Consider the following 14781-nt stretch of genomic DNA (forward strand, 5'->3'; position numbering starts at 1 on the left):
TAAACTCAGGGCTAATCAGCGAAATATGTCTATATTTCACTTGAGCTTCAATTGAAATATTTGAACCTATAAAAGCTCGACTGTAAGGCCCCTAAGTACTCATTCGCCTTTCGCCATTTCAAGTGGTAAGCACTCAAGTCCTTATAGACCCAACAGCCAAATACTAACGCCGATTGAATTACTTGCAGCACTACTAGCAAAACCACAGAACTAACAACATGGTGTCCGTAAGTAAATAAATCATAGATAAATATTACAAGATTCGGTTGATCAGTTATGGATCTCGATGTTTAAACAGTTCGAAGAAGCCTCTGAACTCGCCAAGAAGTTCACCAAGAAGCCCACCGATGCCGAATTCCTGGAGTTCTACGGCCTCTTCAAGCAGGCCACCGTTGGCGATGTGAACATTGAGAAGCCCGGCGTTCTGGATCTTAAGAAGAAGGCCATGTACGAGGCCTGGAACTCGCAGAAGGGTCTGTCCAAGGAGGCCGCCAAGGATGCTTACGTCAAGGTGTACGAGAAGTATGCTCCCAAGTACGCCTAAACCGGTTACCGGCTACCAATTCCCACTGCTGCAACTAACTAGTCGAGCAATAAAGATACCAGAGATATGAAAACAGTAATCTTCAAGTGTTGGCCCAGCTAGCGGCTTTTTATTGAAGCTTTCATGTACTGTTTCTGTAGTACATTCGGTACTTTTGGCCAAAAGTTGCGATAGGAAAGCCGCTCGAACTTCGAACCTAACCCGATGGGTGGCCGTGTTACGTGGCTTCGCTCTCGGGTCTTGCCTTGGTAGGTTTCCCAAACATATATCAGCAAATCGCTTCTGCTATCAGCAGGGCCGCCTGCACTATCACGATTGCCCAACCAACCCACTCGAGCAAAGCTGCCTGCAACACAGAGTTGAGTTCCACCCATAAAGCCCACTCAGAACACAGAACAGAACATTAGCAAAGCTCCAGAGAGTGTCTCGCTCTCTATCGCTCTTTGGAAGAAAGCTTTGTGGCTTCAGGGCGATCGTGCGATGTGGAAATACTTAAATTGAAAGTCAAATCAAGATTGGAATTCAGACTGTGTTTAGTTCTGTAACGGCCGAGACATACAAGTAAGTCGAGTCAAGTGATAGTGCCTGTAGCCTGGTGCCTAGTGGCTGGTGCCTGGTGCCTGGGTATATCTATCAGTTTATGCAGGAAATCTTTAGTACCAACGCGTGACAAATATCGAACTCATTTAGATAGTAAGAACTGTGCGAATTCGGCCACCTGCGTGTGCCTTATGCGGATACACACGAGTAATATGTACGAAACGTACTGTGTACTGTGTACTGTGGCCCACGCCCGTCTCCATATTTGGATACATTTCGCTTGACTGGACTGAAAAGGCGGCTAACGGTTGCTTGGTCCATATTTCATAATTCTTGACCAAGAGATAAATATGCGTGTCGTCTGCTTGTTGTTGCCTCCGCTTCCGCAGCATAAATTCAGGTGAAAGTTTGACTTGTCGGACCCCAAAGCATAGCCTCTACATACATGGTATATGAGCAGTGTTCTCCAAGATCGCCCGATGCGTGCCAAAGTTCATTAAACATTTCGCCGGCCGTCAAACATTTTGCTCCAAACGGGTTTAGCGATCAATGATACACCAGCTATAATCCAATCCTATCGCAACAGCAACTAATTATATTTTGTCAAATCTTCCACACTTCTTGCAGATCAAATCTATACCAGAATGTCCCTCACCGAGGTAAGTACGCACTTCCTACGTTTGCCGATTTCTGATTGCTGATTGCTGCACGGTGCACTAGTTTCACTGTACAGCAGATACAGCGTGTCAGATAAGCCATTGCCTTATCACCTTCCCGATTGACTGCTAATCTATATACATATGTACCCACTCTTGATTTGCAGCAATTCAACGCCGCCGCCGAGAAGGTGAAGAATCTGACCAAGCGCCCCAGCGATGACGAGTTCCTGGAGCTGTACGCCCTCTTCAAGCAGGCCTCCGTTGGCGACAACAACACCAACAAGCCGGGTCTCCTCGACCTGAAGGGCAAGGCCAAGTGGGAGGCCTGGAACAAGCAGAAGGGCAAGTCCACCGAGGCTGCCCAGAAGGAGTATGTCACCTTTGTGGAGGGTCTGGTGGCCAAGTATGCCTAGAGAGTCCCAACAGACAGGACTACCTACCCATCACCATTGATCTTAACCAGAGAGAGACTTCAACCCTATGCAATATCTATGTTATTTACTCGTAGAAGGCAAAATAAACTTTGTATGTTAATTTTGTACTTCTCTGGCTTTCCCCCTCTGTAGTCCCACTAGCAGGCCCCTTTCACCGTACTGCATTCGAAGGCCGGGCTTGACCTTGCCTCCCCTGTTTGCGGAGCAAACAAAAGGCTGTGCTGCACCCTGTACCGGCTCAAGTAGCGTTTTGTTAGCAGAAAACTGTTAATGGATCTATGAGTATGTTTGCCGAAACGCACGGGTTTCAATGTCGACCGGAAGAATGGCGAATATATCTGCCGGTTAAGTTTTGTTGTGGTTTGCTCTCAAACAGTATGGAGGTGACCTTTAGTCACCCATTTGCGGCAGGGCAGAAAAAGTGAACTCCACTAAACGGCTGTTATTCTAAAAATTATATAAAACAAAGTTCGACTTTCAGCGGTATCGGTTGCAACATTTCAAGTGCATCATCGGGAACATCCAAGCCGGCAAAACTAGCAGTCGCACAGTGGTTGATTAGTTCATTTTCTCGTAAAACTGTTGGCGGAAAGTTTAATAGGACAGATTATTAGGTTAAAATTATTTGATTATTGCATACATATGTACGTATACATTCATAGTACTAAAACGTATACAGAAATTTGTAATTTCCACAGATAAACAAGGAGGAACGTTGTGAGTTGCAGCCACGGCCGCGACTCTACATTTATACCAGTCAGTATGGCTCCTCTCCGCCAGAGGACGCACACATTGCATCACGAAGAGTAGGCGAGAGAGAGGCAGCAAAAGAGTGAGCACGTGGCGGTCTTGCTTAGCAAAAGCGAATTGATTTGTTCCTTCTGGCTATATTAATAATCCTATCTGATCCAGATTCGACAAACTGGTAGATAAGTTATTCTCTATAGTTATGCGTCTTAAGTTTTCTCGTATCTTTATACCTGGGGATGCCACAGAATTTCGTAATTTTTAGAGGTGGAAGGGCTCAAATTTTGAAATATACTGGTAGCAGTGCGTTAACACAGAAGTCTGGATGGAACATTTTGATTTTCTCTACCTCTTATATTCTCTGAGATCTAGGCGCTTATTGGGACGGACAAACAGACAGGGCTATATCGATTGGCTATGGATAATACATAAAGTGTAATGGAACAACCCCATAAAGCATTAATAATTAATAGATCAGCATCAATAGCCGAGTCGATATAGCCATGTTTGTCTGTCCGTCTATTCGTTCCGATGAGCGCCTAGATATCAGAGACTATATCCAAATTGTATCCAGACTTCTGTAATATCACACTATTACAAGCTATCATTATTTACTCTTCCCTTTTCCTTCCGCCCACACAAAGGACGAAAATCTGTTTCATCCACAATTTTGAAGATACGAGAAAACCGACAACGCAAAAAACGCAGATCCATAGAGAAACCATATCAACGAGAATGCTAAATTATTTTATTGTTAAAGCCCAAATTATAAAATCCATTTGAGTGGCTAAGCTTTCCCGCGCGCCTACTCATTCTCTCTCTCTCTCTCTATATATATCTTTCTCACTCTTAATCGTGCAGTGTGCGCCCCCTGTCGGCTGGAAGCGAGATATTGCGGCTGGTGTTGGCATGAGAAATGAAAGAGAGAGAGACAGATGTAGCGGAATACAAAACAGTATATCCCTATAATATTCGATTATCAGGTAATTCATGGAGGGTCTGTACGAACTATGGCAGACAGGCAGCTTTTCGTGACATCCCCCAGGCTTATGCCACTAGCGACACTGTGAATACATCTCTCGTTTAGGTCACGAGATCGTCCATCAACAAGTGGTTGCAAGCCACAATTCATCGCTAAACAAGCGTCAAGAAGTTTAACCAGGAAAGATTTTCGTTTTGCTACCGGTTTGCTCCCGCTTGCTCGAAATCATGTACCCTTAAGAGCGCAACAAGAAGAGCAAGAATAATTATTCTAAGGCTTATAATAACCCTAATCAAACCCCCACCGGAGAAGGCTCGTATTACAAGAATGTAATCAAAATTCTGATGAAGTTTAATAAATATCTATAACTTTTTCTAGGACTAAAAGAAGGACCTCTATTCCATTCGTTTTATCCACTGCAGTGCTCCTGTTCCTGGACCTGGTCTGCCTGCCATTCATATTATTTTACGGCATAGAGTATGTAGAAGAGTCATACTATAGGTATGTGATGCGATGCAGAAAACACATTTCACAAAACATTTTACCGTTGACGAGAAGATAAAATCATTTTTATTTTTAAATTTGTATTTTATGAAACTTAATCATTATTATAAGCCTTTACATTGAAACTATAAAAGCTGCGACTCTTCTTGTATTCCCGATACTTTTGAGAGATGGCAAAAAACATACAAGGAAAGAGAGAGGAAGGAACCACGACCGCTAGTTAGAGCCTAACTGTTAGTTCTTGCATTTCGGCTTACCCCTTTTAACCTAATGACCTATTTGATTCGAATTTCAGAATATTTTATTTCTTTCAATTTTTTATCCCGCCACATCTGTATCCCTTTCTCTCTTCTCACACCAACGTATAGCTATATTAATCCGGCCATTGATGCTGATCAAGAATATATCTACTTTATGGGGTCGGAAACTCTTCCTTCTGGGTGTTGCACACATCCACTTTCACCACAAACCGAATATAGTACCCATATACTCTTCGAGTACCGGGTATAAAAAATCTCTGTGCTGGCTAGCAACATGAGTCCAAGAACTCGGGCTGCGCAACAGGTGAAGCCGAAGCAGAACAGAATCCGAGCAACATAAACCAACAACAAGGCTTGGTTTTTTGTTTATGAATGAAAGGCGAAAAGCAAAACGGCGATAAATTTGTGTAGGCAAAAAGAGAAATAAGCTAACCAAGAAGGATCGACGATATGATGCCCTGTATACATATGTGTGCACATGTGGTGCTTCGCTGGGATACGAATAGAATTAGAAACTCAATATGTATACATATGATCCATTGTGTATTATTATAATTAAATTAGGCGCATGAAACGTTAGGGTTGCTAGAAATCAACTGCATATATCTCCAGCGGACCAGCACGGATCAGGGCCATGACAAGTTTTATTGTAAAAATGATTATGTAATCAGCCCACTCGTCCTACATCGTTAAGCACACCTGACACGTACAGGTGACTCCCTTAATTCCCACTAAAACGTAAGATATACATATGTAACTATACTTAGTCTCATAGTACTAAATAAGTCATTAGAATCATTCTCATGTATTTATCTTATTGTTGATCTACAGGCGCCTTCCCATAAATCCAATATACCACTCGCTACCCATTGCAGCAAAGGTATCAACGCGTCAGGAGACGATAAAGGTGAACAGAAATGGTGAGCGACGGAGAGAGAGAGAGAGAGAGATAAAGAGCGCAGAGAGCGGGCGATCATGATATATCAATAAATGGTACGGTCATTCCGCTCTTTGAGGGACTTAAGCTGCTCAATTGTAAGTGTCGACTGCTTGTATAAGCAATTATGTCCCTCAAGAAGAAACCACTCCCTGAGTGTTCCTTACCCTACATAAATCGTTATACCATAGGCGATCGTGCAAAACAAACAAGAGAGAAGCGGCCGGAAGAGCAGATATATGGCCAGATCGGAGCGATCGGAGCCAAGTCAGACAATTGGGCTGCTGAGGCCTCGCCATTCCCGGTTCTACGTTTGGGCCTTAACGCCGTTCGTTTGGCCAACGCGCACCGAGTCTTTCGTTCGTTCGTTCGTTCGCTGTCGCCGTCGTCGTCGTCGTCGGTGGGTCTGGTCTATACCTCACCTCGCTGGCCGCTCTCTTTTTTTGTACGTGTGTACGGATACGTGTGCGCCTGTGTGCGCGAGTGTGTGTTAACAAAATGTGATTAGCAAAAATACAAAGAAATCAGGCGTAGTGGAACGCAGGGCATTGTGGCTAAAACAACGGCAGCAGCGTTGGCGCACTCACACATCAGGAGGTCCAATAAAGAACAAATAATTCAAGATATACGCGAATATACATAATATACATAATATACGGACGAAATATACGAAAATTTGCATAAAAAGCAATGCGCTGGCGCTGCAACAAAGCACGGCCCTAAAAAATAAGTAACACTAACGGCAATACCAAGTTTTTTGCTTTATCGGCAACACCAGCACCAGTACCAGCAACAACACCAGCAACAACAACGGCAACAGCAGCAACAATTATATTATTATTGAACTACACCCAAAGCGAGAGGCAACGGCAACAAATACAACCACGGATCTGCGGCTGTGCGGCTGACTTGGCCAACAGCAACAGCAACATTTTCTACCTTTTCAACCAGCCACAAAGAGAGCCAAGCGAGAGATAGAAAGAGAGAGAGAGAGAGAGAGAGAGAGAGAGAGAGAGAGAGGGAGAGAGGGAGAGCTACTTCGACCAGTTCCAGCAGTTGTTGCACCACCACTGATATGGCCAGCTGTCTGCCAGCCTCAGATGCAATTCGGTAAGTTTCGGCCATTTACCGTTTGGGCTGTGATCGGATCCAAAATTCAAAATTCAACGCTAAAATTCAAATTCAGTTTCATCGCGGACACAATTCAGACAGCCAGGTAGTCAGGTAGCTCCTCTAACCGTGCTTCAAGCCTCATTCAAATCTGCAAAAAAATTCTTACGTGTGTGTGTGTCAGTATTGGTGTGTTTGTGTGTGTGTTTCAGTGAGTTTGAGTGTGTACGGGTGGGCTCATACGCGGCGGGATCTACTATATGAATATTCCCCAAATGTGATTCGTGTTCCTGTTGTTGTGCTAATTCGCAGCGATTTCTTATTTTGCGGCACTTTTCATTAATAAGTTTCACGCGCCGCTCATTTTTCAACCATCCCCATATCCCCCTATCACCATCTCTATTTCCTATCCATTCCCTGGTTCTCGGATTACCGTGTTGATGTTGTCTTTACTTTTCGCAACCCCCCCTCCCCTCCCCCCAAGCAATCCGTAGACGGGAAAGACGAATAAAATATACTTCTTTTGAGTTTTGTTGTTTTGCGGTAGATAGATAGAGAGAGAAGTTGTAAATCCCCAGGTGATAGCATGAGGCAAATATTAGCGCAGTGCCATGCCATCCTAGTGCTTCAGATATTTTCTAACATGCATTATCTTCTGTGATATACAGATCTTGATTCGGTAATCAACTCAAGGATAGTTCTTTTAGATCTTTAGAAATCATTGCGATCTATCCAACGATCCGATCCGTGCTATGTGTGAATAATTTCCCATAAGCGAACGGATACCATGAAACTGCTGGCAAACAAAAACTTATAGATGAAATCCCCACATTTCTAACCTAAAGGAATATCGCATCCAGAAACAAATCATCCATTGATGACATCTGCAACCCAGATTTCAGCAGCCAGACAAATATATTATCGTACCAATCCACCCAGAAATGACGGGGACGGTGACGGTGACTGTCTGCGCATGCGTAGGGTGGACCGTCGGTGCTCTGTGCACGAAAAAAGGCAATATCGAAAACGGGTTTCCAGACACAACATCGGCCACTGATACTCGTGCTAGTTGGGTGCTTTGCGGCCAGCTCTATGACTGCCGTTCGCCAAACTCCCCGCTTAGCCCCTTCCCGCCCCCACCCCCGTGGCAGACTCTGACTGGTAATTGCAGTCGCGCCAGTCGCCAGATCTCTGGACAGTCGGTTGCCCGTCGCCCATTGCCCGTTGCATTCGATCGAGACACTTGACGCTCCCCTGGCCGCTGGCTCCGGGCTGGCAACGGGCTCTGTCTGTCTACTGTCCGCTGGCCAGGTATTTCAGAGCAGCGACTGTGACAAAAGAATGCACAAACAAGAACAAAACACTGGCAATGCACGCAATGCGAGTCGGAAAAGCTGAATGTTAGCCTGGTATCGGAATACGTATACGACCAGTGTGACGGTTATGTGAGACTGCGGACAGTTAGGGCGGGCCAGAGAGGGGTTTGCAAAAAATCCGCAGAAGGAGAGGAAGGCCTAAGGCCTTGCCACCTGGTTGCCCACCAGAGGAGCCCTGGCCTCACAGATAGGGTTACGCATTCTCTGTCTCCCCGATCTCTCGATCGGAGTGGAAATTGAGTCATTCGCACACCGATCACAACGAAACGCTGGTAATTAAAAGGCTTAAAAGTTGTTACCATTTTGTTATAGCCAGACGGACAGGTCTGACCCCTGCCATTTGAGGGGCAATGCAAATAAGATCGAAGCAGAGAATTATGGAACCTCCAATCGAGTCTTGTCTTGGGTTTTGGCACAGCCTTTGTTTCCACTCGTGTCTCCAAAATCTTTGAGCTACGAGTCTGTGTCTGCCGCTCCACACAGCCCCACAGCCCGACAGCCCCACCGCACTCTTGGCTCTTGGCTTTTGGTTCGTGGTCTGTGATCGTGGTCGTGGTCGTGGTCCGTGCTTCGTGTGTATTAACCTGCCGCACCGGTTTCGGTTTATGTTTTAGCCAACGCCATCATCCATCCCATCCCATCCCATCCATTACTTACGAGTATACCTCGTACTCGTGCATACATATGTACATATATACTCGTACAGACACATGTGCATGTGCATATGTGTGTTTCTATTTCTCTTTTAATTTTCTCTCGGGGCGCTCTGAGTTGCTGCTGCTGCTTGCTGCGACTTGTTGCTGCTTCTTTATTTATTTTTTAACCAGTTTTTCTGTTTGTTGTTGGTGCTGCAACCTGAGCGCGAATGAGCCATAAATAACAACAACCACAAGCCAAAAGAAAACCAAAGAAACCCAAAGAGCTACGTCTCTGTCTCTGTCTCTGTCTCCTTACCCTCTCCCTCTCCCTCTGCCCGTCCCTGTCCCAGTCCCAGTCTCTGTCTCTGTCGCTGTCGCTGTCCCGGTTTCCAGGAAGCAAATGTCTGTCCCAGGCCCGAACCAAACTCAAACTCAAACCCAAGACAAGACCGTCTGCAATTCGCGTGCAGAGCTGCCTGACGACTGACGGACGACTGGACTGGCCCCCTCTATGGATTATGCAACTTTTGGTTTTTATTTGAAAATTTAATAACTTAGGCGTTGGCGTTGGCGTTGGCTTCCTTGATGGCGCGACTGCAGTGCCAGACAAGAAATGACGTTTCCCTCTCTGTCAGCTCTTCGGCGCCCACTCATGTGGCCACCAAGCAAATTCCCCAGTGATCCGTTAAGTCGGGGCTAATCCCCCAGCGGAATTTTGCGCATCTAATCAAAATCCGTAGCCAACCACAGCTTGGCCCAAACGCATTCCATTCCTCACCCATGCCCAGACCCAGGCCCAGACCCAGGCCTAAGGCCCAAAGCCCAAAGACGGCTGCAAGTTGGTCAACAGCTTGTGCCTGCTATCAGAGAAAAACAACTGAGCCAAGTGCAAGCGATAGAGGGAAACCCCACGGTACGGTGCGGTACGGAACAGAACAGAACTGAACGGAAATATTTGAGTAAAACCGAATTCCATCCAGTTCGTGGAATCACTTGTACGAGTCTCGTAGTGCAGTGGCAGAAAGTGCAGAACAGCAGAACAGCAGATTCCTCTAGATCCCTCAGATGTTCCGAGGGGTATGGAATTGGATACCCACACTAGTCATCCGAAAGTTCAATAAAGATACTCCGATTATCGAGTGGCCGTATAGATAGACAAGATATCATCATGCTGATGTAATATTATATTAGTGGAAAGCCTAGTACCCTTTCCGCTTCAAACAGAAGCTATGCAAGGGCATCTAAATCCAGATAATACGCGACTAGACAATGCAACAAGTACGTCTCTATTTATACAGCTATTGTGGTATGTTGGAGCACTGCGAGTGCACCAGAAACAGAATAGAAACAGAACAGAAACCGTTCTGGAGCGATTCGGATATTTGGGCAGTCCCGGCAGGGGCTTCGGGGGCCGCTATACTTGGACTAGTTCGCGCATTTGCGAGTGCCGGCCGATAAGATAAAAAAGTTGTTGCCGGAGGCGCCTGAACTTTGGCAATGGGCCAGCCAGCCAGACATGACAGTGAAAAAAATGCAGCGACTAAAATAAACAGCAAGCAAGTCCCTAACTCGAGTTCGTTTCGCTTTCAGCAGCTGCCACAGATGAGGCACCGCTGGCCACGAAGGCCACTGACTGACCGCCAGCCGCCATTCCCGGGAGCCTCCACCTCCAGCTGAGCTCCAGCGAACCCCGCGAGATGCACGACCTGTTCACGAAAGTGCTCGCCAAGCGCGACCTGTCCCGGGCCGGGGATCTCTTCTCCGTGCCCGATGCGGACATTGTGGATGACATAACGGAGGTGGTAGGTCTATCTGCAAGCAAGTCTTTTATGAACCCCGATCCACCTTCTCCTTCACTCGCTTGCAGCTATCGGAGATCAGCCCGATCATCTCCCATGCGGACTACGTGAAGAACAACAACGACCAGAGCGTGGTGGAGATCTGCGTGACGCGGGTGCTCTCCTGCATCCGGGAGACCCGCAGTGCGGAGCGCTACTGTGCCGCCCTGGTCGACCTGCTGAAGACCTGCCTGCTCTGGAACCTGCAGCCCTCCAGCGCCACAAAGGAGGAGCCGCCGCACGCCAAGATCGCCGCTGACATTATCTCTAGCATATTTCTAGTGAGTGGCGCCCAGAATCATAGAATCATCCATGATCATAGATACTAATCCACTCTACTTGAACCCAAACAGAACTACGATAAGAAAGAACTGATGAAAATTGCGCTGCCCATTGCCGTACAGTTCCTGCCGAAGGGCAACAAGGAGCTGTCGCGCAACCTGGCCAGCTACCTGTCGCTGGCGGCCATCGACCACGCCATCCTGTTGAGTCCCCATACAGAGTCCGTGATGGAGTCCATCCTCTCCGGCAACTACGGACTGCTGCGCGTCCTCTCGCAGGTGTACGAGGTCACCCCCGAGGCGGTGACGCCACACGCACCGCTGCTCATGCCGCTGCTGCCCCAGTGCGACCCCCAGGAGCGTATGGCCGTCTTCCAGCTCTACCTTCTGATCGTGCAGAAGTCGCCCGAGGTGCTAGAGGAGTGCGTGCCCCAGCTGTGCGGCTTTCTGCTCGACAACGACACCTCCAGCATCACCATGCAGATCCTCCTCAAGCTGGCGCAGCACGCTCCCCACCTGCTCGTCGACCACTTCGAGCAGCTTCGTCTGGCGGCCAAGACCAATCCCAGCACGGCCACGTTGTGCGCCCAGATCCTCACCACCGCGGGCATCGGCAGCAAGGTGACGGCCCAGCAGGCGCTCGACTTCGTGCTGCAGCACCTGCCCACCCAGGCGCTGCTGCAGCAGGAGGCCACGCGGCTGTGCTCGGCATATCCCGTGCTCTTCACGGACAAGGTGCTGGCCTGCGTGCGGCAGAAGAATGCGGCGCTTAGCTCCCAGCAGGATGTGGGCAGTGTCCCGGCCAACAAGACCTCCGGCGGCGTCACTATCGTCAGCCTGAACAGCACCAGCTCCAGCCCCAGTCCCCCCCTGAAGCCAGCTCCCGTCGCAGCACCGATCATCCAACAGGCGGCCACCACCAGCAGCAGCAGCAGCAGCACTGTCAATGCCACGCCCAGTGCGGCTCCGACCTCAGCGCCCATCGCCACATCCACGCCGACGCCAACGGCGCAGCACGCGGGCTATACGCGGCGCGTGAAACTGGGTGACTCCAGGAGCACGGGACGTCTGCATCCAGCCAGCAACACCCACAGGAGCGTGACGCGGCTGAATGTGGCCAGCGGCTCCGTCGGAGGCCTCCACAAGAGCATGACACGGCTGAGCAACTCGCAGATTAACCAGCAGCCGGGAGGCAGCTCGAACGGGAACGTTGTGGTGCAGTCGGGGGCCACGCCCAAGACGCCGGCAACGTTCAGCAACCCGCCCGTGACGCCTGTGCCGCCGCTAAGCAACAACGTGGTCATCACGGGCCACAACAAGCACGGGATTCCCGTCACCTCTGGCGGAGTGACCGTCACCACGTCGCCCTCCAAGGTGCGGCCCCATTCGCAGGGGCCCTCGACACTGCTCAACTCCAGCACGGTGCTGATGAAGTACAGCACGGATGCCCTGAATCAGTCGGTGGGATCGATCTCCATACCTCCAGCCTCGGCGGCTGCAGCTGCGGCTGCGGCCCCTTCACAGCAGCCGCAGAATGCGGTGTCCGTGCACCATGCCTCGCCAGCACTGCCCAGCGCATCCTCCAGCAACGGCAACGCAAAGTCGGTGATGAAGCTGCCCGTAAACGGGAATGTAAGTGGAAACAGGCACGATAATGCATAACGAAAGCTGATTGCTAACGATCCACTGATATTTGCAGAGCGAAGTCATCGTCTCGGGACCAACCACCAATGTGGCGCCGCGGCGCAGCGACAACACCAGTCGGACCCTCCTCAATGCCAACAGTGTGATGGACCAAAGGATGAGCACCTTCGAGCCGTACCAGATAATGCGCGATCCCGTCCAGCAGTTCTGCGAGAAGAACTTCAATTCGATCAAGTCCTACATGGACGAGGTCTCGCAGCACCTGCCTCCACCCACGCGCTGCAGTATCGAGGGTAAGCTTGTGCTTCGATCTCTGGCTCCTCTCTCGATCTCTGACCATCCGTATACACCACACCCCACACACCCCACACACCAAACACATCCATACACAAACACATCACACAGTTTCCAATGAATTCGCAGAGCGACGAACGAAAAAGGTGGCCAAGCTGCATTTCGCCTGCCAGATACGCGGACCCCACTGCCTCTACTCGAAGACGTGCTTCACGATGCGCACCCGCAACCCCAAGACCTGGATACACATGATGTTCCTGGACTTTCAAGTGCGGCACTTTGTAAGTGGGATCCGCACCGATCCGTACAGGTCGCAGAACCTAATCATGACACCCACTTCCCATTTCAGGTGAAGGAGAAGTGCGTGCTGAGCACACGCGAATCCGGTATCAGCAATCTCAAGAACATCTGGCAGATACTCAAGTGCGAGAACCGAAGTTTCACGGAGCTGGTCACCAGCCAATTTCCCCAGGTCAAGGTGGGTTCATTTTTTATACCCAATACTCAAAGAGTACGCCCAAAAGGAATTGTTTCCGACAGCTCGATGAGCGCCTAGACCTCAGAGACCATAAGAGCTAGAGCAATCCAATTTGGTACTCAGTCTCCTGCGATTCCACAATGTGCCTGAATCATTGAAAATGACATTCGGTAATCTGGTTTAGATCGGTTTAGCCAGAAGGAACAAATAAATTGTAGGGACTACGAAACGCGCTTACTCATTCTCTCTCTCTCTCTTACAAACACACCCTTCCTCGTGCAGTGTGTGCCCTCAGAGGGAGCGAGATATAAAATATGTAACAGTAGAGGAAAATTTGAATAAAATAATTCCATATGTGGAAAGGAGGATAGACAAAGTTCACGAATTAGTATTTACGGGTCTTGGTTCCTCTCTTTCTATCTATCTATCTATTTCCATCTGTCACGACAAATGCCTTTAAAAAAAACGGCGAGAGCGAGAGGGAGAGAGAGAGTAATCGGCTTCGATATATGTAGGTTACATAAATCTTAAGACTATATATACATATACGCGGCCCTTGCCGCGGCTCACAAACGTTCCCGCTCGTTTTATGCATATATCCAATCTTTGACCTAATTCTAGGACCGCGAGATACTCGTGAATGAACTGCGGCACTCGGGATTTCTGGATGTGTTTGAGGTCTCCATCACCGACAAATCCAACCCGAATTGCAACGAACTCGAGTACCAGTGGGGCTGCTTCCTGTGCAATCATCCGGACAAGGCGGTGGGCTTCCTTAACGGCAGCAACCAGCCCATGATCGAGGGCCAGCTGAAGGAGAAGAAGGGCAAGTGGCGGCTGTTCAGGCGCTGGCGGACGCGCTACTTCACGCTCTCCGGTGCCCATCTCTCCTGCAAGGGATCGGTAAGAGCACGCCAGAGCAATCACTATACGAGAGGATCGTAATTCCGATTGGGTTTATTCTTTTCTTCAGAGCGGGGGAGAGAGCATCGATGTGAACCAGATCCGATCGGTTAAGGTGTCGCGGGGGGCACGTAACATACCCAAGGCGTTTGAGATCTTCACCGCCGACCAGACCCTAATACTCAAGCCGAAGGACGGCAAGAATGCCGAGGAGTGGGTGCAGTGCCTCAGCATCGTGGTGGCCCATTCGCAGGCCCGCGACAACCCCACGGCAAAGACGAATAGCTTGCCGGCCCGCAGCATGGGCAGCAGCAAGCCCTCCTTCTAGGATGCTAGAGGGCTAGGATGTTAGGATGCGGAGCACCCACATTGTGAGATTATTTGTAAATGTAAAGACAGAGCAACCACAACACACACAAAAGACAAAAGACAAGGGACAACGGCGCCCAGAGGACAGCTGTATCCCCCTCCACGCACTAAATACACCATATATACAATATATATATATATTACTCTATATATACACAGCATACATATACATGTACTTATTATCCATAGACTTATCTAGCAAGTACTTACCGTTTCAAGGGATTTCAAAAATTTTGCGAAATT

The 14781-nt window shown here is 48.7% G+C and overlaps 3 protein-coding genes across 6 annotated transcripts; all 3 read left to right on the forward strand.

Annotated features, from left to right (window-relative positions):
* The first annotated feature begins 188 nt into the window (after nt 1-188).
* LOC6595921 (acyl-CoA-binding protein) lies at nt 189-623 on the forward strand. Its single transcript, XM_002021031.2, has 2 exons — nt 189-227; nt 299-623. The coding sequence occupies exons 1-2, from the start codon at nt 219-221 to the stop codon at nt 542-544; spliced, it is 255 nt and encodes an 84-aa protein (XP_002021067.1). The 5' UTR covers nt 189-218; the 3' UTR covers nt 545-623.
* Nucleotides 624-1087: 464 nt separating this feature from the next.
* LOC6595920 (acyl-CoA-binding protein homolog) lies at nt 1088-2284 on the forward strand. Its single transcript, XM_002021030.2, has 3 exons — nt 1088-1105; nt 1712-1743; nt 1908-2284. The coding sequence occupies exons 2-3, from the start codon at nt 1729-1731 to the stop codon at nt 2154-2156; spliced, it is 264 nt and encodes an 87-aa protein (XP_002021066.1). The 5' UTR covers nt 1088-1105; nt 1712-1728; the 3' UTR covers nt 2157-2284.
* Nucleotides 2285-5910: 3626 nt separating this feature from the next.
* Nucleotides 5911-14775, forward strand: LOC6595919 (protein melted). Of its 4 annotated transcripts, none has more exons than XM_026989447.1 (9): nt 5911-6717; nt 10322-10533; nt 10599-10850; nt 10923-12482; nt 12550-12787; nt 12900-13069; nt 13138-13266; nt 13888-14169; nt 14240-14775. In XM_026989447.1, exons 2-9 carry the CDS (start codon nt 10429-10431, stop codon nt 14495-14497), a joined length of 2994 nt encoding a protein of 997 aa, XP_026845248.1. In that variant the 5' UTR covers nt 5911-6717; nt 10322-10428; the 3' UTR covers nt 14498-14775. The 4 variants fall into 4 exon arrangements, with proteins under 4 accessions (XP_026845248.1, XP_002021065.1, XP_026845249.1 ...); XM_002021029.2 differs by having other exon boundaries at nt 12918-13069; XM_026989448.1 differs by having other exon boundaries at nt 10325-10533.
* The last annotated feature ends 6 nt before the right edge of the window (nt 14776-14781 follow it).

The sequence above is a fragment of the Drosophila persimilis genome, unplaced genomic scaffold, assembly GCF_003286085.1.
Source record: "Drosophila persimilis strain 14011-0111.01,24,50 unplaced genomic scaffold, DperRS2 tig00000431-arrow-pilon, whole genome shotgun sequence".
Lineage (NCBI taxonomy): Eukaryota > Metazoa > Arthropoda > Insecta > Diptera > Drosophilidae > Drosophila > Drosophila persimilis.